General features: G+C 33.0%; 1 protein-coding gene and 1 long non-coding RNA gene across 6 annotated transcripts in view; both read right to left on the bottom strand.

Moving 5' to 3' along the window:
- SMAP1 (small ArfGAP 1) overlaps nt 1–27,793 on the bottom strand; it is a 187,139-nt gene that overhangs the window by 19,968 nt on the left and 139,378 nt on the right. For all 5 annotated transcript variants that reach the window (XM_074310560.1, XM_074310563.1, XM_074310562.1 and 2 more), the window contains one exon: nt 6,964–7,054. In XM_074310560.1, the coding sequence (XP_074166661.1) occupies nt 6,964–7,054 (91 nt within the window). The remainder of the gene's footprint in view (nt 1–6,963; nt 7,055–27,793) is intronic.
- On the bottom strand, nt 652–6,957 carry LOC141566245 (uncharacterized). Its single transcript, XR_012489255.1, has 2 exons — nt 5,385–6,957; nt 652–4,460 (listed from the first exon to the last, which is right to left on the bottom strand). It is a non-coding gene; the product is annotated as an uncharacterized LOC141566245 (long non-coding RNA).

A 27,793-nucleotide genomic window follows, 5' to 3' on the forward strand; every position in this document is an offset into this window, starting at 1 on the left:
GAATTCAAATCCTGTCTCTGACTAGATAACTTGTTAAGGTCCCTATTTTAGGCTCTAAATCTATGATTCTACAATACTTTCTTATGTACATGACTGGGGGGAGAGGGAGGACAGGGACATTTATCCAATTAGTATCCTACACAATTTTCCCAGTCTACAGGCTACATCTTCAACTGACTTATATGTACCATTGGCAGAAGTTTCCACATCAAAACATTCCTACACTGATGGAGTCATAAGTCTGGGCCAGAAAACAAATATGAAATGTGGTATTAATTAGCCTGCCTTCTGCCTCTTTCTAGTCTTTCAGTCTTAGGTCAAGGTACTTTTCAGGTCCCTGTCTAAGCTCAGGAGAAGAAAGAATCATTCCTACTGGAATCTATTATCCTCTCAATCTTTTGTTCAAGTTTTACTGACAAATGCTAACCCTTACCAAGACATGCAAATGCATGTCTTCTTTTGTTATAAATCCTTTTTCCTACTATCTTCTTCTCTTTGGCATATGAAGCTTGATTAGTACTTTCTCTTAACTCAAAATGAATTTTCTGCTCTGTCCATCTTCTGTGCTTGAGTTACTCTAATGGAATCCTGTCACTATTCTTATGTTCCTCCCATACTGGTTCCATTATGCAGATACTATTCCTTTTGAAATTTCTTTTCTATTCTGAATTTCATAGGATCCTCCTACTTTGCCAATTCTTCCTTCTTTAGTTCTCCTGCCAGTTTTATGAAATGATTTGCTTTTCTGACATGCCACTAAAAGAGACAGAAAGTTACTTCCCAGTACAATCCCACTCTTCAGGGGCTATAGTACTTATTATCACGTCTGATACAAACATACTTATATTTTATTTATATTTTCATCACCATCACAGTTTCAGGTCATACTTTAAGAAAAAAAAAATTTTAAACCTCAAGAGTTACCCATTTTCTCCAAAGAAGGAGGAATTGGGCTAGGCATTCACATAAAAATATTAAGACACATTATCCTTAACAGAAACAAAAATGTGAAAAATAAGACTATGAATTATGGAGCCAGAAGACAAAGGTCTACTACTACCTATTGATCTTGGGCAAATTCACAAACTTTCTGTGCATCAGTTCATCAACTGAGTTTGGACAATGATACTGATACTTCATAGTTCTGATTCCTTATGAAGATCAAACAAGACAACACATGTAAAGCACTTTGCAAATCTAAAAACTACCAAAGTATGTGCTATTATTACTACATCAGTGCTTAGTATCATCCTCTTTGCTTTTAAAATATAGCAACTACAAAGCAACAGAAAATTATAATTAAAATTTCAGCCACTCTGGTTACAGTATTCCTTAAAATTAACTTATATTTAACTTGATTTGGCTAGATATCAATACTAGAGTCTGAGGAACCCTCAGTGATTAAAGAGCCATTGCCTACTAATCTCTTGGCTCTTCATTTATTCTTTCGTATAGTTCTTGTATTTCGCCGCCTCCTATTCCTTACCACATTTTCAACTTTCAAGATAAGTAACTTAAAGACATTTTGGATTGTTTGTTTTTAAATAATTGACTATCTGACAATTCTCCTTGAAACAGATTTTTTTAATGGTGAAAAAGGCAATTTATTCTTCTCTTTTAATTTAGTAAAGAACTGGATTTGACAATGATAGTTGTATTACACTGAAGTTGTCCTCTCTCAACTTTGCAATTTCACCTGAACAGAACATTAAGATAACAAGTCTTGTTTCTTTAAACTCAGCATAAAAGGCGGAATTTTAAAGCATATTAGCTTTTCTCACATACTTAGATTGTACCTATTTCTAATTGTGTGACACAGCTTCAAGTTACTTCAATAAAGACTACTTGTTTAGATTAGTTCTACTCGCTTCTATCTAAATAGCCACATATTTTTAAATGCTTATTTTATTTTATTTTATTTTTTAAGTGCTTCTTATTGAAGACTCTGTGAACTGTTTAGATAGCAATTTCTTTAGATTAAGTTGGGCCGCAAAAGAAAATAGGTAAATTCAAATCAATACCATTCAGACAATGAAGACTAAGTATGTGCACTGACAATATCTCTGATAGTGCTATTTCCTGAGGTGGATTTTCATTAGCAAGATAAAACTTAATCCATATATCAAAATAGTGAATTCTTTAGCACTATTTTAATTTAATAGCCTCTATGACCAGTAACTTGCATGATAGGAGAGTTAGTAAATTATGTTTAGTACTAAATTAAAGGGAGGCAAATTTCTGCTGAATAAAATCAACAACTGACAATATAACAGAGCAGATAAGAGAGTTAAAATTGAAGTCAAACCAAGCTGGGTTGAAGTCCCTTCTCTAGACTTCTCAGTGTGGCCTTAGAGAAAGTCATGATCCTTCCAAAGCTCCAGAAAACACTCTAACACCAAAAGTTCTATAATGATTACTAATATACATTGGCAGAGAAAGAATTTATGGGAAATCCCTTACAATAACAAAATCACAGGTTCAAATTTACAAAACGACAACAATAAATCAATCTTAAAATATTTATTAATAAGTACCAAGAGCTCATTAATACTACCACAGTAGGCACTGGAAAAACAAACACAAAGAACTAATCCCTACTAACAAGAATTTACATTCTAATAGAATCAGCAGGTGAATATAAAATATTTACAGAATAAATATAAAGTTAAATACACATTTATATACTCACAAAGTATTTAAATACAAGGAACTGTGAGAGAAGAAGATATTAGCAGCTAGGGGAATCAAGAAAGATTTCATATAAAAGATGGGTACTTTGAGCTGCATTTTAAAGAAAGAGAGTAGAAGAGAGACTTAGAAGTAGAGGTGAGTAAGAGTGTATTACAAGCTCAGGAATCAATAAGTGCAAAGGCATAAAGAAGGATATGGAGTGTCCTAGGTGACAAACAAATAAAAGTACTAGTTTGACAAGAATGGCAGAAGAAACCAGGTTGTGTAGGGCTTTTAAAGTTAAACAGTGGAGTTTATATTTTATGCTAGAGACAATAGGAGGTCATTAGTATTTGAAGAGTAAGAAAGTGATGTCAACAAAGTCAGCCTAAAGAAAATTACTTTGTCAGCAGGCATACAATGGACTAGAGAAGTGAGAGAGTGGAGGCAAGGCAACCAATCAGGAAGCTTGCATTGATTTAAAGAGATAGTGCCAGTATGGAACAAAGTAGTAGCTATGTGATATGGGTATGTGAAGAAAGGCAAGGAATAGAAAATAATGCAGATATTATGAAGGGATAACACAAGAAGAGTGGAGGTGCTTTTGAAAGAAATAAAAAGGTTTTGAAGAAAGAGAGGTTGCGATAAAGACTCCTTTAAGATATATAGTCTGAAATATCATAATAAACAATTGGTAATATAAGACTGAAGCTCAGGAGTCCGTCCAAAGCTGAATATGTAGATGATATAATAAACAATAAACAACTAATTGTACAAAAATGGAATAAATCATCTTATTAGACAGTGAGTAAATTCTGAAGCATATTCTGGCTGAAACTGAATGGCCTTCTTCTCAGGGATATTCTAGATAGATACTCTATGATTTTATAAGTCTCTGAATAGTCTTATGACTTTCTGAAGTTTAATTCAGATCTTGCCCTAAATCTTTTGAACCATGTGAATTAAAGTGGACTCTGGAATTAATTCTGGTCCAATTCTTAAGATGTACGCATGTGTACAACAAATGTAATGTACATGTACATGTGTGTATGTGTGTGTAGCATGTGTAGCTAAGGGATATGTAGCATCCTCATTTATCATCACCTTCATCCCCACCTTTGGTACCCTTTATCTTCTCAGTCCCTCACTCCTTTAAGCTCTGGGTTTGCTTGGAATCAAATAAGGGAGATCATACTCTCTCCCTAAAAACCTGGAGAAGAGTTCAGATAAGGGTTTAAAAATGTAGAAGAGCTCAGACCCTGACTAGACAAAAGAAAGAAATATGGTGGAAACAAAATTGAAGTTTGACATCTGATTCGGACATGTATTAATTTTTATGACTTTAGGCAAGTCATCATTGCTTTGAATATCAATTTTCTCATCTGTAAAATGAGACTTGTTTTACCTACTTCACTGTAGCACAAAAAGACACCAGGAATTTTGATGAGTTACACAGCTACTACATGAGTATCCAAGAGCCTGAAATAGAGCCTATTTTTCTCCTCATCTCTACTTGAATTAACAATATGACATTGGTCAAAGGATATGAACAGACAATTCTCAGATGACGAAATTAAAACTATTTCCACTCATATGAAAGAGTGTTCCAAATCACTATTGATCAGAGAAATGCAAATTAAGACAACTCTGGGATACCACTACACACCTGTCAGATTGGCTGAGATGACAGGAACAAATAATGATGAATGTTGGAGGGGATGTGGAAAAACTGGGACACTGATGCATTGTTGGTGGAGGTGTGAAAGAATCCAACCATTCTGGAGAACAATCTGGAATTATGCCCAAAAAGTTATCAAACTGTGCATACCCTTTGATCCAGCAGTGCTACTACTGGGCTTATATCCCAAAGAAATACTAAAGAAGAGAAAGGGACCTGTATGTGCCAAAATGTTTGTGGCAGCCCTTTTTGTAGTGGCCAAAAACTGGAAAGTGAGGGGTTGCCCATCAATTGGAGAATGGTTGGGTAAATTATGGTATATGAATTTATGGAATATTATTGTTCTGTAAGAAATGACCAACAGGATGAATACAGAGAGGCTTGGGGAGACTTAACATCAACTGATGCTGAGTAAAATGAGCAGAATCAGGAGATCATTATACACTTCAACAATGATACTGTACGAGGATGTATTCTGATGGAATTGGATATCTTCAACATAGAGAAGAGCTAATCCAATTCCAAATGATCAATGATGGACAGAATCAGCTACACCCAGAAAAGGAACACTGGGAAATGAGTATAAACTGTGAGCATTTTTTTTTTTTGTTTTTCTTCCCAGATTATTTTTACCTTCCAAATACAATTCTTCCTTTACAACAACAACAACAACGAAAACCCACAATATGACATTGGGCAAATCACTTAACCTTCTTTAAGATAAGTTTCACCATCTCTAAAATAAAAGGGTCAGCCTGCATTATCTCTGAAGTTCCTTTAAGCTCCACAGCCTATGCTTCTATAATTTGTGACAGGATGTTTCTTTCAGGTAACATGAGAAAAATCTTGTTGCGCTATAATCAATCTCCAAAAAGAAAACTTCTTCTCAAAGCAGCTATCACTGATCACTAAGAATCATAAGATCCTACGAGATTTAAAGCTGGAAGGGCCCTTGGAAATTATCTAATCCCATCCCTTCATTTTACAGATGTGGACAATGGGGCACAGAAAGAGTAGGTGATTTGTCCAAGCTCACCCAGGTATTCAGTGGTAGAGCCTGGTATGGGAACGAGGTACTGAGGCTTGATATGCAGTGTTCTTCCACTGAACCAAACCACTTATACTGCATTTGATGCTTTGACAGGAAATACCTTTGGGTGGATAACACTGCACAAGGATAGAAATAAGAGGGCAAAAAGAACATGATTTAGCCTGAATCACTATAGTTGCAAAAGAAAGAACATAACCTCAATTAACTAATGCTTCATTTCAAGAAAGAACCAAGTTACTCTCAAATGATCTGATATTGTTCTACTTTACATATGTAACATCTTAGAAGTTTTCATTGTACAGAACCTGGGATACCAGTAATAAGCATGAAATCATTACCTATGTGGAGCAATTAAACATATTTTAAAGATAGATAATTATACATTGTAAATAAATAAACCAAGCACAACACTAAATCAAGTTATGTGAAAATGCTACAACAATTTTTAACAAGATTAGTTTTAATAAGAAACTTAAGTTGGAATATGACAGAAGTTTTTTTTTCTGTGTCTTTCATAAGTCAAAGTACAAAAGGGATAACATACAGAAATTACAAGTACTAGCAACTTTAATTATGTTTACAGCCTCCAGACTTAAATTCTATTTTCAAAATTATACTTATTTTTTAATGTATCTATCAAACTATTTTTCACTTCCACATTAGGAAATTCACCTCTAGGAAAAAACATTTGCATAATACATATCAGCTTTAAAAAAAAAAAAAAAAAAGGAATAAACCATACAACAGTGATTCTCAAAACAGGAAGACATTTATCCATAAAGAACAAAAGCATCCCCCCCCCCCTGAAACTAGATCCTTCCAAATGTCTTACTTTTATCCTTTGGTTTTTCCCAAATTGAGAGAAAATTTCATTACAGCTACAAAACACAGATACTGCTGAAAAAGACGGTTTGCTCTGCAAATCCTTTGAAGAGTATAAAAAAGAACTGGCAATGTTTGTAGATAAACACTGTATAAGACTGGCACCTCTTGAATCAAAGTTTATTTATTTATAAGACAAAGTCCATATTGTTATCTACTGGCCTAAGGGAAAAAAAGGATATTAGACAAAAATGAACAATTCTCAATTTCAATTCAGATACTAGAACTCTGCATGAAATATGGAAGGTGGCTTTAGTCAACTAAAATTATTATTTTTTTTTTACATCAGCACATTATACAATAAGACCACCACAGCATACTGTTACCAAAAAAATAAAATAAAATAAAAAACATACATACACACCAAATCCCACTTTTGTATTTTTAAATGTTAAAATGTCATAGTCTACCAAGCCTTTGAAGATTACTTTGATATCACTCCTTTCCCTAAGGAGCTCATTACTTGTATTTCAGTGAAGACAGTGCTGACAGATACCAGCCCCCTTATTAAAGATTTTCTTTATAGTAGGAGAACTCAGTAGACTTAATCATAGTATTTTCAAATTCAGCTCATGGTATCTGTTGGCACACTGAAGATAAAGTCATCATGTCCATTTCAAATGAAGGTCTCTTTCAACAATTCCATAACAAAAAATGAAGGATTTTATTATTTATTACTTACCAAGTCCTAAAAGATCAATAGTGGGTTCTGCTGCCTTTTTAGGGCTGGTACTTTTTTTTAATTCCAGATTTGGTTCTTCTTTCTTCTGGGGCTTTAAAAAGTAAACAATAAGGTTTATGGATGCTTCTTAAATAATGTAAACTTCTAACAATTACCATTAATTCTGTTAAGCTAAGTTATGTAACTTAAAAATAATTGTCACAAATCTATAAAGGGGCAGCTAAGTGGAACAGTGGCTAAGAGCAGTTGAACCTAAAGTTAGTGAGGCCCAAGGTCAAATCTGGCCTCAGATACTTACTGACTATATGCCCGTGGGTATGTTGTTTGATTTCTCTGTGCTTCAAAGGCTGCTTGTGAGCAGGGGTTCTCAAACTGCGGCCTGTGGGCCAAATGCGGCCTGAGGACGTTTATGCCACCTGCTGGGTTATGGCAAAGGGGCGGAGACAGAGTGTGAGGTTTTGTTTTTACTATAGTCCGGCCCTCCCACAGTCTGAGGGACAGTGAACTGGCCCCTATTTAAAAAGTTTGAGGACCACTAGTTGTGAGGATAAAGTGGATAATATTTGTAAAATGTTTTGCAAATCATAAAGCAGTATATAAATGCTAGCTATTTTTATTACCAAAAAACAAAATTATCTTTGAACCTCCCAATATCACCCTTGATAATTATGGCCCAATACACTGAATAAAAATTTTTTGTTAACTTTTATTAAACTTGTTATTAATGATTCCAATTTGTGAATTATATCCTCTTCTTGGTGTAATTTTTTAGATTAAATGTAATCATTTATTAGCAATTTACTCTGATTTCCCAAACTTACTCACCTTTATGGTCTTCACAAGTATGCTGTTCATTTAGACTTAATCTCTGATAAAAACATTAAATAAAACCCCATGCAGAGGAGACCTAACAAGCATACCACTTGGAAATCAGTTCTAAACTGACTCATCCCTTTCCTTGGAGAATACCATTCTAGCCACTTGTTAGTCCAGGGCCACCAGAATGTGATCCAGATCTGTCTGTCTTCCAGAGAATGTACCTAATGTGACCAAAACATCAATGTCTCCTGCTTCCTTCCAAGTTACAAGGCTAGTCACTTTTTCATAAAAGGAAAGCAAATTGGTCAGGGGGCAGCCGGGTGGCACAGTGAAGAGAGTGCCTACAAAGAACCTGGGAATCAGGAAGAACTGAGTTCAAATCTGATTTCAGGTACCAATTGTATGACCCTAGATAGGCAAGTCACTTAACCGCATTTGCCCCAGCTCCTCATCTGTAAAATGAGCTAGAAAAGGGAAAGCACACCACTTCAGTATCTTTGACAAAGAAAAGCCCAAAATGAGATCACAAGGAGTCAGATATGATTGAAAGGATTTAACAATTAAAAATTGGTTAGATAAGATTTTTATATATAACCATTTTTATATAACCCTCTGACCAGTTTTGTGATGGACTATTGGCTGCTTTAATCAAATTTTCTAAGATATTCCCATTAAATAGAATGATTTATAATTTCCAGAACCAAATTTATTTATTTGTTTGCTTTTTTCTATGACATCTTATTGTTCTCATCAAAATTTTAGCTAATTACTCTATGACCCTACCTGCTAATTCTTTGATAACTCTAGGTTATAGAATAGAACATCAAGCTATGAAGACAATCAATTTTTTTATTTTTGTCTTAAGCCATTTTCCATTACACTCCCAACATTTGGGTTTGTACACCCTATTTATCCGATCTATTAGATGAGAACTATAAAATAATCTTAAGAAACTATAACTCCAAAAAACCATATCTGCAATTTCTTTCAAATGACTATTCAAATGATAGGGATTATTATTTAAAAAAAAAAAAAAAAAAAGATTCCTGTGCTATTTTTAAATGAATGTTAAAAGAATGTTAAAACTGAATATTCAAATTACCCTAAGAAGAGATCTTAAAGATTATTGAATTCAACCACTTCATTTTTCAGATGGAAAAAAAAAAAAAAAAAGAAGAAGAAGAAGAAAAAGAAGGCTGGAAGAAGACAAATGACTTACTCATCTGAGATCCAAAAGGCAAGCAGGATAGTCAATGGTAAAACACTTTTCCTAGATAAAAGCTGCTTCCTCATTTCATATCCCAAAGGGGCATAGGGATACTTAATTGGGAAGTACAAAATTTTTAAACTCTTCCAACTTGTCAATGTCTGAAATTTCTTTAATAAAAGGTAAAATTTACAAACAGAATTAAAAAGATTTAAATGACTAATTTTCAGATCTTTTCTAACTTTTAGGGGGAATGAGAGCATTATGATCCCAAAATACAGTATCATCATTAAGGGAAGGGGAAAAAAAAAAAAAAAAAAAAAAAGATGCAAGAGATTAGATTTGGGAGTCTTCTGTGTAAAGAGGAGTAAAATGGCCAATTTACCTGTGATACGTTTCCTCTTTCTCTCCATCTCAAATATCTGTTACTTCTTCCTACTTCCTTTAAGACTCATTCAAAAAGCTTCTCCTAGAGCAATTTGGAACTATGCCCAAAAAGTTATCAAACTGTGCATACCCTTTGATCCAGCAGTGCTACTACTGGGCTTATATCCCAAAGAGATCTTAAAGAAGGGAAAGGGACCTGTATGTGCAAGAATGTTTGTGGCAGCAGACCTCTTTGTAGTGGCCAAAAACTAGAAAATGAGGGGTTGCCCATCAATTGGAGAATGGCTGAATAAATTGTGGTATATGAATGTTATGGAATATTATTGTTCTGTAAGAAATAACCAGCAGGATGATTTCAGAAAGACCTGGAGAGACTTACATGAACTGATGCTGAGTGAAATGAGCAGGACCAGGAGATCATTATATACTTCAACAACAATACTATATGATAATCAATTCTGATGGATGCTGCTCTTCAACAATAAGATGAACCAAATCAGTTCCATTTGTTCAATAATGAATAGAATCAGCTACACCCAGCTAAAAAACTCTGGGAAATGAGTGTGAACCATTACATAGCATTTCCAATCCTTCTGTTTTTGTTCACTTGCATTTTTAATTTCCTTCACAGATTAATTGTACATTATTTCAAAGTCCAATTCTTCTTGTGCAGCAAAATAACTATAGATATGCATACATATATTGTATTTAACATATACTTTAACATATTTAACATGTATTGGTCTACCTGCCATTTGGAAGAGTGGGTAGGGCGAAAGAGGGGGAAAAATTGGAACAAAAGGTTTTACAATTGTCAATGCTGAAAAATTACCCATGCATATATCTTGTAAATAAAAACTGTTTAAAAAAAAAAAAAGCTTCTCCTAAATCCTTAGCTGTTAGTGCTTTCCTTCCCTATGGGCACAGTTCCCATTAAATTTCTATCTGGACAGAATGAAATCTCCTTGAGGGCAAGGGCTGATTGCATTTTTTATTTTTCTATCCACTTAGCACAGACAGCATGTGAAGCATATCCCTGCTGACTAATTGATTGTTAGGTACAAAGGATTTTTTTAGTCAAGTATATTTACAGTGTTATCTTGGCACACAGACTTCAAAACTGACTTTTGGGTAACCTACTGTTTGTAATGGGGCTCAGAAGGTCAAACAAGGTGTATTCATGATATAATGTTCCACTGGAAGAGAATAGTGATTCTTAACTAATGTCATCTAGGCCCTTCTTCAAATTAATAAGAGCAAAAAGAATTTCCATTTTTTAAAATGGTATCTAGTTTCTTCCCTTGATTCTTTTATTTCCTAAAATCATGCAGAAGCAGTATTTCATCACACATCAATGCATGGTAGGAGTAATTCGAAATGTAACCCTATAATGTTTTTTTAAAGAAATTAAGCACTCCATTGCATATACTAGTCAAAATTACACAGACTGAATTTACATATCAAGTCTACTTTGCTTAACAATGTAAAAGTCGCAAATAAATCTCATTACTTTAAAAGTACTTTAAAGGAAAATTGTTGAGTAGATTCATCTCTAGCTTGGGCCACTTCAAAGAATTCTATCAACACATATAAATAACTAACTGAATTTTCCTAAAATCCTTACAAACAGTAAACATTTGATTTTTAAAAATTAATTGTTTTTGAAATACCTATTTTTCAATGCATCCTTTCAGTAAGTCAATGAGAAGCATGTCTCACTACTACTTAGTATCACAGATTTACAGTTTGAAGGGACAAATGATTTATGACTTCAAAAAATCATTGTGAAAAAAAAAATAAGGCTGAGATGAGAGAGGTTAATAGGTTAGTCTCATGTCACACTAAGAATAAACAAAAAGACTGGGATTTTAATCTAGATCCTCTGACTCCACAGTACTCTCAAGATCAAGATGCATCTACCAGTAGTCCTATCCCAAAACTTGAGTGTTATAAAGGTTTTACAAACTATCAACATAACATAAAAAGAACAACAAAATCTTTTTAAAAAATATTGCTAAACAATGTTCTGGGGTGACCAATTGTAAATGACTTTGCTATTCTCAATAGTATAAGATGAAAAATTCTATCCATACCCAGAGAAGGAATTGATTGGGTCTATCTGTTGGTCAGTCTCTGTCTGTCTCTCTCTAAGATGGGAGATTTATGTTTTCTTTCACAACCTTTATGGAAATGTTTTGCATAACTTCATATATAGTTTTCTTAATTGTGTAGGAGGATCTGGGAAAAACCTAGAACTCAAAAAAATTTTAAACATATGTAGAAAAAGCATATGTTTTTAAAATAAACAAATAGATGAATAAATGAAATTGATGAAATGAAACATGGCTGAAATTTAAAATTTTAAGACTCCTTTTCAAGGTTCTAAATGTCTTGTGGCTTTTGAAAGAGTAAATCAAACTAGTCTATCATTTCTTAAAATAATCCTTCCCTAAACTGAACTTAACCAATTTTTAGTTGTAGGAATTAAACATTTTCAAAATTAAGATAAATGATAAGTATTAGAATCATGTTTCATGGATTGCTTTCTGAGACAAAAATCCATCCTTTAAAATCCAATATTGTCCAAGGGAAGCTAACTATATGATTGTCTATATGCCATGAAACATCAAAATTTCTAGAGAATCCAAAGAAGCTTGAAAAAAATAAAAGAGGCATAAGTAGGCTATAGCACATTAATATGAATGCAAAAAAGAAGGCAAGATATAAAAAAAAAAATCCCCCAGATATACCACCATACTTAATAAACTTCAGTTACTCCCTATTACTTTCAAGATTAAATATAAAATCATCTGGCTAGTAAAACCCATCAAAACTCTCTAGGTTTTTTTTTGTTTGTTTGTTTTGTTTTGTTTTTAAATTTTCATTAACCTCCATGTACCTTCTGACTTATTAACACTGGTCTTCTTGCTGTTGCTCATACATGATCCTAAATCTCCCAATTCTATGTCTTTCCAGTGTTTGTCCCCATTGCTTGTCCCCCAGTGTCTGTCTTCTCTCTCTCTCCTCACTTTCAGCTCCTCCTTTCCTTCAAAATTCAGCTCAAATCAAACTTACTGTAAGAAGTGTTTTTAAGTCTATCCCATCCTCTATTCCCACTGTTAGTTCTTCCTCCCTATAGATTACATTCAATTTATCTTGTATATATTTTGTTTGTATATAGTTGTTTTCATATTGTCTTTCCCATGAGAACGTGAGTTTCTACAAGAGAAAGGACATATTTTTTCTCTTTCTTTATATTCACCATAGATTAGTACAGTAGCTGGTATATAATAAGTACTTAATAAATATTTATTGACTTGCTATAGAATATTGTCAACAATGAATTAAGTGCAAGAAGACATCTTTATAGAAATGGATGCTTTGTGATTTAAAGTGAAATATCCCCATGAAATGTTAAAAGGCCTAAAAAAAAATTTTAGGAAGGGAATAGAGAATTCACAAAGTAAAAAATAAAAAGCAGTGTTGGACATGATTTATACTGGTAGATAGAGTAAGTGCTTGATAAAACCACTGGTCATAAAAATGTCATAGCATGACATCATATAGCATGTATATAGCATGTAGCAAATGTCTAACATGAAGGAAATGAGTACCCTACTGTACGTGGGGCCCCCAAAAGGACCATATCTGAAATAACAAAACATTGATAAACTGAACAAACTCAAAAGAAGATGACTAGAATAATGAGTAGAGTGGAGATCATGTCATGGATCAATTGGGGAAAAGGGGAAGGTTTGAACATTAAGAGAAGGTTTGGAGAGAGGGAAGAATATGATAGTTCTATTTAAGTATAAGAAAAGTTATCATGTGATAAAGAATAAATCTGATCTTGTTAAGAGTTAGAGGACAAGACTGGAAATAAAGCTTGGGAAAGACAGATTTTGGAAAAGTGCAAAGAGCTACCTGAGAAAATAGTTAGTTCCCAACTATTGAAACTTTTCAGGCAGAGGCCAAATAAGCACTTCTGGAGACATCTATTCAGCTATAGGTTTGAAGAGACTTTTGATATATTTTCCATTTCTGAAATTCTATAAAGCATAGGAATTTGTCCAGCTTGTTTGCTTGTCTCTTCTGTCTTCTACTTTCTAAAGCTACCATTTTTCTTTTACTCATGTATGCATTATAATTATCTCTCCAATTGTGGTTAATACACAAGAGAAAATATTAATAAATCATGACTCTGTATGGAATTTGCTATCTAAACCAAAATGCTGATGGAAGTTTTGCCTCAATGATAACTACTTAAAAAATAAAAAGTTGCTTACATTTAGCAAAACTTCAATTTTTTTCTTTTTCTTTTTTCTTTTTCTTTTTGCTGAGGTAATTGGGGTTAAATGACTTGCCCAAAATCACACAGCTAGGAAGTGTTAAGTATCTGAGACCACATTTGAACTCAGGTCCTCCTGACTTCTGGGCTGGTGCTCTATTCACTGCACCACCTAGCTGCTCCGAGACTTGAATTTCTAAGTAAATAATCAAGTTTATCAAATATCCCCTAGTGATAAAGGCAGAAAATCTTAATTAAATTCATTTAAAAGTCTAAGTTCACAAAGCATATGTGAAGAATTTGACCTGTTTTCCCCTATTATGATCAACAGGACTTAAGTTTACAGCAGTCATTAAAATGCTTGCTTTCTAACTTATGACAAAATTTGTAGTCAAGAATAATATATAATTTTGATTAGTGGTTAACCTTTATAGCGAAGCATTTTAACATGCTTCTACACAGACCTACATTCTCAATTCCTCTTTATGGCTATTTAATTATATTATATTTCATTTAAATTTCTTAAGCCTTAAAAGATAAAGTTATACTTTCAAATGTTTCCCTTATCAAGATTTACATGCAGAAATCTTATTTTCTATAACCAACAGGATACATTTATAATCCCCTTTAACCTATCTGAACCTGCTTCTTCCTTTTTAATTACACTGAACTTAAAGCTCAATTTTAGGAATTGCACGTAATAGTCATAAAGCCCTCTGGCTTTAAAATTTTTCTTCTTTTAAAATCAGTGTGTATGGAATTTGTCTTCTAACAAACGGAGAATGCAGTTGACCATGAGTAGATAACAGGTTATCTATAATTTATTAAACAAAATTTTATAACAAAAAAGAACATAGGCCTACTTAGAATAATTATATAAAATGTAATTTTCTTAGATTCATATTGAGCAGATGTCTCATTCAAATTATTTAAACCTTTATTAGTAGAAGCTTCACCAACCAATTTGCTTGTAATTCATAATGCTACTCAGAGACTATAAATGAATCAAAAATCATTTACTTTCCAGCTCTTACATTTTCTCCCATTTCTCTGCCATCTTAAATAAATACTATATCACTTAAGTCTCTAAATTTTGCATTATTATCTTTATTATCAGCTTTAGTGAACTGATTTAGCCAATAGCATTTGTATATGTTATAAAATGGAAAACTATGCAATTCTAAATTCTATAGAACTTATTCAAAATTTAGATTAACTTTTATAAATAAAAACTTTAAGATGAGACTAAAAACCTCAGACTTTAATTATTCTGTATTCAACATTCCTTTAAAAAAATTAATATCAGAGGATATTTTTTTTTAACTTTACCCATGGTGATGGTCTTAATTTACAGATGAGGAAACTCAGACTTTGATGGGAAGTAATCAAGATTAAATTTTTCTTTTTCTTTTTTTAAGATCACATTTTTCAAGAGCTGACACTAAAATCCAGATGTCCCCTTTCAGTCTAGAGTTTTTCCACTTTGGTAGTTTTCATTTGAAGTATCACAACCAATGATATATGAAAGACATTAACAAGCTATGCCATGCCATTTAAATGCCTTCTAAAAGCCATTCTTCTTGAGAAGTTAAATGGCTTAAGGAACACATTACTTGAACATCTACTGGGGCCTATGTATGCTTCCAGTTTACAAATTGTGATACCAAAGCTTGAGAGCTCAAAAGGAGAAAAGTATAGTAACTAGGAGCTGGAGGGAAGGGGGGGGAGGGGCGCTGTGGAATTAACAAGCTTTAAAAGCACATCCCTATGAATGAACTGCAAAAGGTAAAATCTGAACACAGTTTGTTAGGCAGGCTAAGTATTAGGCTGTTGCTTCAAGCTTTACTTTTAGTAAGATGACATTAAGAAATGTCATTATTGTTGGAAGTTAAAACCAATTACACAAGGCTGTTTCAAAGGATTTAAGCTATCATAGATAAATAGAAAAAGAACTGTGTTCTGTGAAGAAAAGGCTTTAAAACATTTCTATAGAATAAGTTTAAGTGAAACATAGAATAGGCACCAAATAAGATCATCTACACTCTATGTGCAAGTGTCAACTTTTGTAAAGGGAGTTCTAGTTCCATATATAATATGGGAAACCTTGAACTGATTACTTAATTATAGCAATTCAAGGTATAAAACATTAAAGTATTATAATGATAACTGTAGTTATACTCTAGAGGCTTTGTTAAGGATGGCAAAATGGGACCACAATTGCAAAGATGGGGTGAGGTGGAATGGATTAAATGGATTAAATAAAACAAATAACAACGAATATTATGCTACCAAGTTTGCAATACAATATCTCAGTGGCACAACAAACCTATGAGTTAGTTACAAGAAATATAATTACCATCACTTTAAAGATGGGAAAACTAAAGATGGGAAAGCTCAGAAAAAAGTAAGATAATTTTCCCAGCCACATAAATAATGTCAGAGGCAAGACCTGAATTTAGGCTTTTGCAGTTCTAAATTCGGCACTCTTCCTCAAAGAATATATTCCATATATGTTCCATAAGAACATAAAAATATCTTTCTCATTCTTTTATCCTTAGGCTCAGCAAAAAGTTCTGTATTAAGCATGTACTTTCTTAATAAAGATTTATGGAAGTTGAAAAGTAACAGTGACAACTTAACTAAAATGGAAAGGTGTTTAAAATGATTGTACATAATAATGATGAATGTTGGAGGGGATGTGGGAAAACTGGGACACTGATACATTGTTGGAGGAGTTGTGAAAGAATCCAGCCATTCTGGAGAGCAATTTGGAACTATGCCCAAAAAGTTGTCAAACTGTGCATACCCTTTGACCCAGCATTGCTGTTATTGGGATTATATCCCAAAGAAATACTAAAGAGTGGAAAGGGACCTGTATGTGCCAAAATGTTTGTGGCAGCTCTTTTTGTTGTAGCTAGAAACTAGAAATTGAATGGATGTCCATCAATTGGAGAATGGTTGGGTAAATTGTGGTATATGAAGGTTATGGAATATTATTGCTCTGTAAGAAATGACCAGCAGGAGGAATACAGAGAGACTTAAATCAACTGTTGCTGAGTGAAATGAGCAGAACCAGAAGATCACTATACACTTCAACAACAATACTGTATGAGGATGTATTCTGATGGAAGTGGAAATCTTCAACATAAAGAAGCTCCAACTCACTTCCAGTTGATCAATGATGGACAGAAATAACTACACCCAGAGAAGGAACACTGGGAAGTGAATGTAAATTGTTAGCACTACTGTCTATCTACCCAGGTTACTTACACCTTCGGAAGCTAATAATTAATGTGCAACAAGAAAATGGTATTTACACACATATATTGTATCTAGGTTATATTGTAACACATGTAAAATGTATGGGATTACCTGCCATCGGGGGGAGGGAGTGGAGGGAGGGAAGGGATAATCTGGAAAAATGAATAAAAAAATAATAATAATTGTACATGTATAATATATATCAGATAGGAGGAAGTAAGGGAGAAAGGGAGAAAAATTTGGAATTCAAAATTTTCCCAAAATGATGATGAAAAATATCTTCACATGTAATTGGGGGGGAGGGGAGAAAAGAAAAGGGGGAATAATAGGGACTTAAGTCAAATCCTTTTCTCCAGCCCAAGAAAATGTCTTTTTTGGACAATAAAGATCTCTAAGCTAATTAGGGACCCTTTCTACAGAAAAATGGGGCTATAAAAATGTAGATTTAGTGTTTTAACTAAATTCTCTAAAAGCAAAGTAAGTCTTTTAAAAAATTAGACTTAAAAAAATTAGAGTAGAAACATTACCATTATACAACATGTTTTGAAGGACTGATTTATGCATCAAATCTTAAAATACAGGAAGTAACAAAGGGGGAGTTTGACACAATGGACAGAGAGCCAGGGGAACTGGAAAGACAGCATTTCACCTTTGACACATGCCACAGGTGAGGTGACTTGAGACAAGTAACTGCTCAGTCTTCTAAAGGATTGGAATGGGGAGAGATTTGAGCCAGCAAGAACAACCAAAAGACTATTGCAGTAGCCAAGGTAATGAGGATGGTGATTGTATATGTAATGAAGAGACAGATGTTAGATATAGTATGGAAGTAAAAATTATGAAATCTGACAACTCTTTAAATAAGATAAACATTGACTAAAAAAATCAATAACTGCTGTATAAACCAATAATCTAACTTTTATAATCTTACCTGAATTCATGTAAAAAATGTTAAGGGGCAACCTATGGCATATTTGGCTTTAAAAATTTATCTAGATTTAACAATATATGAAAATTTTCTTTTAATTTCTAATGATAACAAAATTATATAAGTAGATCTCAAACTAAAAATTCAGAGTGGATATTAAAGGACTCATAAAATTGAATCGTACTCTTCAGTGGGAAAGACGGGAGTGAAGTGGGCTCTGAGCTTGTGATATGAAGATATAATATCTTCATTCTTCCTTTAATATGCTCTTATTTAGAGCTAGAAAAGACCACAGAAGTCAACAAGTTACGATCCCTCATTTTATAAATGAGTAAACAGATCCAAAGTCATTGTGGAAAGAATACTCAGAGGCAGAATTTCTTTAATCCCAGTTCTTTTTCCATCATATCACACAATTTTCCATTCTAGGGCTCTCATAAATTTCTAGTGAATGTATCTGTCTCTTCTTCCTTTCTTCCTAGAAGAGTTAAATTCTTTTTACAAAGACATAAAGCAACTTCAGAATGACGCATAAGTACTGGAATACCTCAAGTCCTGTCAATATTTCTTGGTTTACTACTTTCTTTCTTTCCTTTTCTGGCTTTAGAAGGAGAAGTCAGAGACAAAAGGAAACTTTAAGTTTGTCCTTTCTAGACCTGTCTTTGTTGTGATGTAGAGTACCTTAAGACTAGCATTTCTGTATATTTTTGAGACAGTTGAAGTATGAAGCTCTCATGGAAAATGTAGGGTGAAAAACTTTCATTAACAACTGAAGAAAATGCAATCTATTAAATCCTCTCGCCCAGCTAAATAATTATCAATTTTATATTTCAATTTATAAGTTGTTTTTTGAGATCAAGAATCAGTCATCCTTACTTGTATAGCAGGTTTCTAAATTAGGAAATTCACTAGTTTTCTGTTAGACTGAAATAATCAATGAAAGAAAAAGACCAACTCACAAATTAGTAATATATGTCTATTTGTTTGTTCAATAGTCTATCATTATCACTAGTATTATTATTTATCTAAATTATAAATGGTTATCTAACTAATCTTATCAGGCATTCCTGCTTGTAATACATGCCAATTTGTTAGAATAAAAACAAGCTGAATTCAGAAGGAATATAAATATCTACTCTCTACAAATATGCTTGATAACATCTCTTCACTACATGCTGATGTACATTTCCATTTAGCTGATTAATCATTTTATCCTCTATCTGTACCTTCAAGGTGATTGTCTCTAGTTATCTGCCATATTTGAAAAATAGGAAACTCCCATAGTATGGAAATATCACCTGGAATATATTAGCACAAAAGAAAATTAATTGGTAAAAATTATTTTTAAGGAAATTGTTAAAAAGCTTCATCTGACATCTACAAAGACTTAATATGGGAATCATGTTTTTTCTCTATATGGTATCTCCTTCCATATTAATACATTTAACCTCTATACATTGCCAGATTAAGTGAAGCTAATTTACCTCAACTAACTCTGACCTAGACCTAAGGTCATCCTGATTTCAATCATGCAAAGCTCCTATGCTGACAGTATCATAGTATGTGCTTACTTTTGAAGCAGATCTTTGCACCCCTGCCAATGTCTGTTACCAAGGCAATGAAAAAAAAAAAAAAAAAAAACTGCTCATATAGAAATATCTAAGATCCTCCATTAACAGGCTTCTTAAAATCCTGCTCAGACTCATTGATTCACCTTACAAGCAAAACTCAAAAACATGTCCCCTCACTTTGAAGACCATTTCTTATTAAAAACTGGAAAAAAATAAATCTTATTCAAATTAACATGAATAAACCTTTGAATGCCTGACAAAACAGGTGTTATATTACAAAGCAAATAAACATATAGTCTACCAAGAAAGCATTTTCTTGCTGTATATAAGTAATACTTAACGATCAGTCAGTGGAATAGATTAGGTCCAAAGGACAAAATAATCAATACCTTTAATAATCTAGTATTTGACAAACCTAAGGACTCCAGCTTTTGGGATAAGAACTCAATGTTTGACAAAAATTGCTGGGAAAATTGGAAATTAATATGGCAGAAACAAGGTTTGACCCACACTTAACACCTTACACCAAAATCAGGTCAAAATGGGTTCATGATCTAGGCATAAAAAATGAGATTATAAATAAATTAGAGGAACATAGGATAGTTTACCTCTCAGACCTGTGGAAGAGGAATGAATTTATGTCCAAAGAAGAACTAGAGATCATTATTGATCACAAAATAGAAAACTTTGATTATATCAAATTGACAAGTTTTTGTATAAACAAAACAAATGCAGATAAGATTAGAAGGGAAACAAAAAGCTGGGAAAACATTTTTACAAAGGCTTTGATAAAGGCCTCATTGCCAAAATATATAGAGAATTGACTCTAATTTAAAAGAAATCAAGCCATTCTCCAATTGATAAATGGTCAAAGGATATGAAAAGACAATTCTCAGATGAAGAAATTGAAACCATTTCTTGCCATATGAAAAGATTCTCCAAGTCATTATTAATCAGAGAAATGCAAATTAAGACAACTCTGTGATACCACTACACACCTGTCAGATTGGCTAAGATGACAGGAACAAATAATGATGAATGTTGGAGGGGATGTGGGAAAACAGGGACACTAATACATTGTTGGTGGAATTGTGAATACATCCAGCCATTCTGGAGAGCAATTTGGAACTATGCTCAAAAAGTTATCAAACTGTGCATACCCTTTGATCCAGTAGTGTTTCTACTGGGCTTATATCCCAACGAGATCTTAAAGAAGGGAAAGGAACCTATATATGCAAGAATGTTTGTGGCAGCCCTCTTTGTAGTGCCCAGAAACTGGAAAATGAGTGGATGCCCATCAATTGGAGAATGGCTGAATAAATTGTGGTATATGAATATTATGGAATATTATTGTTTTGTAAGAAATGACCAACAGGATGATTTCAGAAAGGCCTGGAGAGACTTACATGAACTGATGCTGAATGAAATGAGCAGGACCAGGAGATCATTATATACTTCAACAACAATACTAGATGACGATCAATTCTGAGGGGCGTGGCCATCTTCAGCAATGAGATGAACCAAATCAATTCCAATAGATCAGTAATGAACTGAACCAGCTACACCCAGTGAAAGAACTCTGGGAGATGACTATGAACCACTACATAGAATTCCCAATCCCTCTATTTTTGTCCATCTGCATTTTTGATTTCCTTCACAGGCTAATTTTACTCTATTTCAAAGTCCGATTCTTTTTGTACAGCAAAACAACTGTTGGGACATGTATACATATATTGTATTTAATTTATACTTTAACATATTTAACATGTATTGGTCAACCTGCCACGGGGGGGGGGGGGGGGGGGAGGAAGAGAAACATTAGAACAAAAGGTTTGGCAATTGTCAATGCTGTAAAATAACCCATGCATATATCTGGTAAATAAAAACTATATATATACTTAATGATCAGTGACAACTTAAGACACTTGAAAATGTTACCTGTGGAAAAGTAGAAGAAAACATCCTCTCCTTTCCTCCCTCCCAAATTCTAATATGCTCATAAAACTTATGTCATACTAACAAAAGTCAATTTACAAATTTTTAGTCAATAATCTTTTAAAATAGATGCTGATAAGCATTAAAATAAGCACTATTTTGAGTTCAATTATGACATAACCTCAAGAATCCAAAAAGAGAAAGGAGAAGGGAAGTTTTAAGAGGCTCTCTATATGACATGAAAAAACACTAGATAGCTATGTATAAGCTGACCACTATTCAAGAGCCTCTGCTCAGGACTACTATGAGTGGAAGAGTAATTAGCAAAACAGTGTACTCAACAACACTGGGGCTTAAAATGGAAGAGAACCAACCAACACCTAATGAATCCACAAGCTGTAATGATTCCACATTCACAAAAGATAGCATCGTCCCTACCAAGATTCCACAATCCATGAAAGTAGAATACTAGAATCAAGGTCATGTGTATATGGGGTCAGCAACTTTATTTTAATGTGTTATTAAATAGTACCTTAATTTCTAAAATGTTTCTACCTTTCCTACTAATGAACCTGAATGCTGACTTTAATTTTGTAAAACTAGCTTCAGTAAAAGCAATTTATTGAAACACTATTTTTCTTATTTTCTTTCTATTTAAGGTAATTTCAATTTATTAAGTAGGATCATAAAGCTTGCATGCTTAGTGAACAAAAGTCTGTCTTTCACTGGGTAGGAAGTATAAGCTTTGTATGGAAGTAATTGGATTTTTTCCCTTTTAATTGCCTCACTTGCAATAAAGCTTTAAATGATTGCACAAACATTTTAGACTTTCCACAAGGAAAAAAAAAATGTAAGCAATTTACTAAAAGCTTGTAGTAGGATTGGAAATATGTTCTCTCCCTTACAATCCTTCCCCAATACAACCTATATACTCTGTTACTTTAATAATGAGCAGATATTAGGAGGCTATTACAACGGCAACTATTAACTTCCTTTTTTAGCCTTGGAGGCATTTTAGTATACTCTTAACTAGCAAAGTATATATATTCAGACTATAGCTTTCTATAACACAATAATTTCATTTTAGTGATTTGATTTTTAATAAGAAGCAATGCAAAGCTAAGAATAGACTAAGAATTTTACCACAGCAATTAAAATTGTTTAAAGTATGTATCCTGTTAAACCACTATGAAAGGTACTTTTTTCTTTATATAACTTATGCTACAATATTCACTTTTTCTGAATCTAAAATATTAATTTCTACAGAAGAATTTCTGACATTAAAAAGGTGACTCTTACAAAAGGAAGCACACACATAAAATACAACTGGTTATGTTTAAAGGGGGAAAAAAAAAAAAACACCTCAGGAGTTTTTATCCTCTATTCTTAAGTCTTCCAGAGCACTAAGAAAAAATCTAATAGGAATCACAACTGCTGACTTAACTAGAGCAGCATCCTGCAAAATTGGTTTCTCCCAGGAAAGAAGATGGAGAATTCAAACTCCAGAACCTAAAAGCATTAAATCCAGCAAATATTGATTACTCCTTTGAACTCCTGTCAGCCCTATTGATTAGTTGATGTAAGTATTGTAGTTCAGTCTACTTACAGAGTAGAAGTCTAGGGATTTGAACTGCTTATTTAAGTACCATTCTATAGCTATAAAGGGCAAGACTCTAAACACATGCCTATTATAAGAAAGCAAATGAACTCAATTTGTATTGATTTAAATAGCAAAGTAAACAAACAAATAAATATATTTTCTTGATCTAGACAGAATTCTCTCATTGTCTTAAAAAAATCACTTCAGATAATATTAAAATTTTCAATTTCTTTCTTTACTAACACACACACACATACACACATACACCATCAATTGTCACCATCAATTCTGAAATAGTTTTTTCCTTCCTCATAAAAATCTATCATTCCAGAATTCTCAAACACAAAGCAGCATATAACTACATGATTAAGAAATTTAGATTAAATACTGACCCTAGACAAAACAAATATATTCATTCAACGAACATTAAGCAACTATTTTTTCACAACTAAGTTCTGGGTACTGATGATAAAAAAAAAAAAAAAAAAAAAATCACCTCACACAACAGACTGACCTTATTCTCAAGAAAGCATGGGAGACAGCATAAAAAAAATTACCTAAATAATTACAATCTAAGAAAAACAGAGGGAGGGTAAGAATTATTGAGAAGAGATCCAAGCAAAGAGTTATAAAGTAAAGATATTTTTCACTGGGAAAAGTGAGAAAAGAATAGTCAAAGAAGCTGAATCCTGAAATGGAGAGACTTCAAAAGGTGACTCTTAGAAAAGGAAGCACACTTATAAAATACAACTGGTTAAGTTTAAAGGGGAAAACAAAACAAAACAAAACCAAAAAAAAAAAAAAAAAACCACCTCAGGAGTTTTTATCCTCTTCCATAGTGAAAAGCAGTACCTGGCAGAGTTAAATACAAAAAAAAAAAAAAATAATAATAATAATAATAATAGAAAATCCATATGTATATTTGTTTTTAATTTATACCATAACTATCTAATAATATTTTACTTATCTATTTCCACCAATGCCATGAATGTACTGCTAAACTGCCCTGTATCTCCCCCTGAGGTTCTGAGGTATGTACACACATACATACACGAACTCTATATAGATTCTAAGATTTATAATTTACTTGATGATTTATAAAATATCATCATATTCTAACTTTTTGATGTTCTACATCAGAGAGCAGTTACAATTAAAATACAAAGAGGGAACCAGTACCCAAATCTAATATACATAAGACTCCATAAGAAATGTAAAGGAATAAATTTAACAGAGAAAAAAATAAGCAGATCACAGCAGAGAGGAGGATAAAGATCAACGAGTAAAATAGAATAAGAGAGAATTACTTTAACTTCTATTCAGAATTCTAGAGTTGGTTTAGGAGAATTTGGTAGATGGGTAGTTTTATTTCTGGCACTTCTGGCTAACAGAATTGCTTTAAGTTGTTTTAGTCAATATAAATATATGAGAAGAGACAAAATACAGTGACACAAAGAAAGGCAATCAGTTCCTAATAATAAATTTACATGTCACATATTTTATAAAACTATACTAATAGGTACTAACAGGCAGGTAGTACAGGTACTATTTTACTTATCTGGTAAGTAAAGAAACTCAGAGAAGTTAAATGTCTTGTTCAGGACCATAAAACAAATAAAGTAGTAGAAATGGAGCTTGAGCCTAAGTTTTCAGATTCCTACCACATCCTCTTTCTAGCATATCATACTGCCAGCTCATCAGTAGATCCCCCTCCCTAAAAGGCTATTAATCTACTAGGAACAGTAAGATGAACATTCACATGATGAAGCATCTCTTCCATTTCCAATTATTTTAAAACAGATATGCTTTTTCTCATTTAAGAGCTGTCATAAATGACTGAGTCAAAAGTGCTATTTCAACAGGGTTATCGATATTCCCTGCATTTCTAAGCAAGATGTTCATTGGGCAAATAGATGTACTTGTACATTGGACTCATTTGAACTATTTTTTTTTACCCTAATCTAAATGTACAAATTATTTCCAAAGCAAACCAAGAAAATCTTTAGGAATGTGACTTAATGGTCCAGAGATTAGTATTTTGAAGCTGAAATTACATGAATAGTTTTTCAGTATGCTTGGATTCTATGGCATATTTGCAGTGGACAATTTTTAAAGTAGTAGATTAAAAACCAAATACATAAATTTGAAACAATTTTTGGAACACATACTGCAACAAAACTAGTCAGAATTCAAATATTTATCAATCCACAAATAGCAATACCAATAGCCTACAAAGTGAGATTATAAACTGTGATGGACATTGAAAAAAGACTCACTGATAATAATTTTTTCAATGATTTTCTTTCTATAAAAAAAATCTGAAGTAAACTTCAATGACAAAAATCACTTGAATTCTATTGATCTTTATTCAAATTCTATCCATTTGGGGTCCTAATTTTTTCCCCCTACATGATAAAATATTCTTAATATACAAAGCAACTTCTTCACAGCTCACTACTTTTAACTATCATGTTTATTTAGAAAAAAAAACATAACTGTTGTAAGGTCATTAAACTATGATTGGTGTGATTCAAATCACAGTGTCTCTACTTTGTGGTTTTCATGACCCTTCTTTTATGATATGTCTAGAGATGTGTTTGCTTCTTAGAATTTTTTAACTGCAAATATTATCCTTCCTCTGTAAAGAGCAAATAATAAAAAGGCCTTGCTTTAAAAAAAACAAAAACAAAAACGAGGCATATATTTACATATAGCTATTCTGAAAACTAGGAGTCTTTATTCTCATATAAGGATCTTAATATATTAGAAGTTTATTCTCTACTTTCTTAGAGTATCTGAGTCAGCATTCATTTGAAGAATAGTAACTTCTTAAGGATCATGCCTTAAACCCAAACTACTCTAGATTCTCCTGGATTAGCCAAAAATCCCAAGGCCAAGCCCAAATCTGTCACTATTTGGGTCCTAATTGAGTGAATGTAAATAGCAATATTTTCTTTTTGTCCAGAAACCCAGAAGGTCTTCCTCTCCCAGATCCATTCTTTCATTCATTCATTTGTTTATTTAGGCTAGGTGAAAGAGCCCAATCTAGGCTTTAATTGCTGCCTAACCAGAATCACTGAAGGAGCATGGCCTCAGTCCAACGGAGACCATTAAAGACCTTGGCTTAAAAAGACCAAGGTCTCCTAGGTCCATCCAGGTTCATCTCCAGTCACCCTGATCTATCTTTGGCTGCTGGATCTAGATGGCTCTGAAGGAAAAAGTAAGGCAGGTGACTTTGCACAGCGCTCTCTCATTTAAATGCAATTTGCTTGAATCTCATGGCATTATTTCTCTGATGTCATGGTCCTCTTCAGTAACAAAAGACTAACAACAACAATCCCAAGAGTAAAAGTTATATACCATGAACATCAGAGGGCCTTTGATCCTAACTTGACAGAACAATTCCCAGTCATCCTCCTGAGAGTAAGCAGGAAAATTTAGAAGTGAATACTGTGAATACTTATGCCAGTGTTAAATGTATAGTGTCTTGAATAGCATTATAGTTTTAATAGCTTCTCAGTCTCTTGTTTTCACTCTTAAAAACCACTAAGGACTTCCTGTCTCCCAAATAAAATTTCATAGATAAATATCTACTAGAGTCCAGTTTCATCATACATGGGCTCATAGATAAGGACTTCTATATTGTCCTTATCAGCCCACTTCAAATATATGGGAGATATTACAATCCTATGATTCCCCTCTCTTCCAACCACTTACATATAGTACTCAAAGTTCCCAATGGTAGGTCTGGTAAAGGTTAACAGGAAACAAATATCACACTTCTATCAATCACTATCATGTAATTCTGGAAAGGATGGGGCCCTTATTCAGAAAAAGTCTTTATTTCAAATTTCAACATCGAGAGCCATATATATTAGCCATGAATTTCATTCCAGGAAGTTTCAGGGATAACTATTAAGTCAAATTTGTCCTCTGCATTAGGATTCTATAATAACAATAATAATAGCTAACATTTACATAGTGCTTTTTTGTCTAAACTTTTGGGCATTTGTGTTTTGATACTGGAAACAATGGAATTTTTACTGCTATCTATCTATATCACAATACAGAGCAGTATATAACATGTAATTTTCTTTCTTTTTTATTCATTTTTCCCATGACAGAATAAATACTTTTGATATAATTCCAATTGCAACATATAATGGCCTACTTACTCTTAAGGCTTTTTCTAGTCATTTTGTTTTCTTTCTTTCTTTTTTTTTTATCAGCACTGAAAATCTTAGAAATATACTATATTTTACTAAGTTCTTCACACTATTGAATAAAAATGGTTATCATGTAGTTAATGGCATCTTACTCAAATACTGAAAAGTTAAAGAATTCATTTAGTTTGATTCATTATACCATACATGGTCACAATCAAGGATTCAACAATGAACATGAAAGCTAATATTAATGGATGATTTGAGTCCTTTGAGAGACTGCTCCATCTCATGTGTTGTAAACATCACAGAAAAATCCTTGAGATAGTCATTGAATTTACTTGGGTAGAATATGTGAGAAATACAATATTTTTATAGCCAGTACTGCACCATTTACTGACAATCTATGATGGCACAATTGGGGTCATGAACCAAGTGGCACTAGTAAAATTTTATAAGCAGCCTAAATGATCATAATCTAATAGTGAATTCTGTTCTATCTTCCGCACACAGGAGAGATCAGGAGAAGTTATTCATTTTGTAGCCTTTTACTTCCCAATTGACTCCTCTATAGTCAAGGCTTTATCCAGACAGCAAAAGAGAGCATGAACATACTGCAAAGGTTGCTAAACCATGGAAAAGTTTATATTCACTGGAAAAGGATAACAATC

This window comes from Sminthopsis crassicaudata, chromosome 4, assembly GCF_048593235.1.
Source record: "Sminthopsis crassicaudata isolate SCR6 chromosome 4, ASM4859323v1, whole genome shotgun sequence".
Classification (NCBI taxonomy): Eukaryota; Metazoa; Chordata; class Mammalia; order Dasyuromorphia; family Dasyuridae; genus Sminthopsis; species Sminthopsis crassicaudata.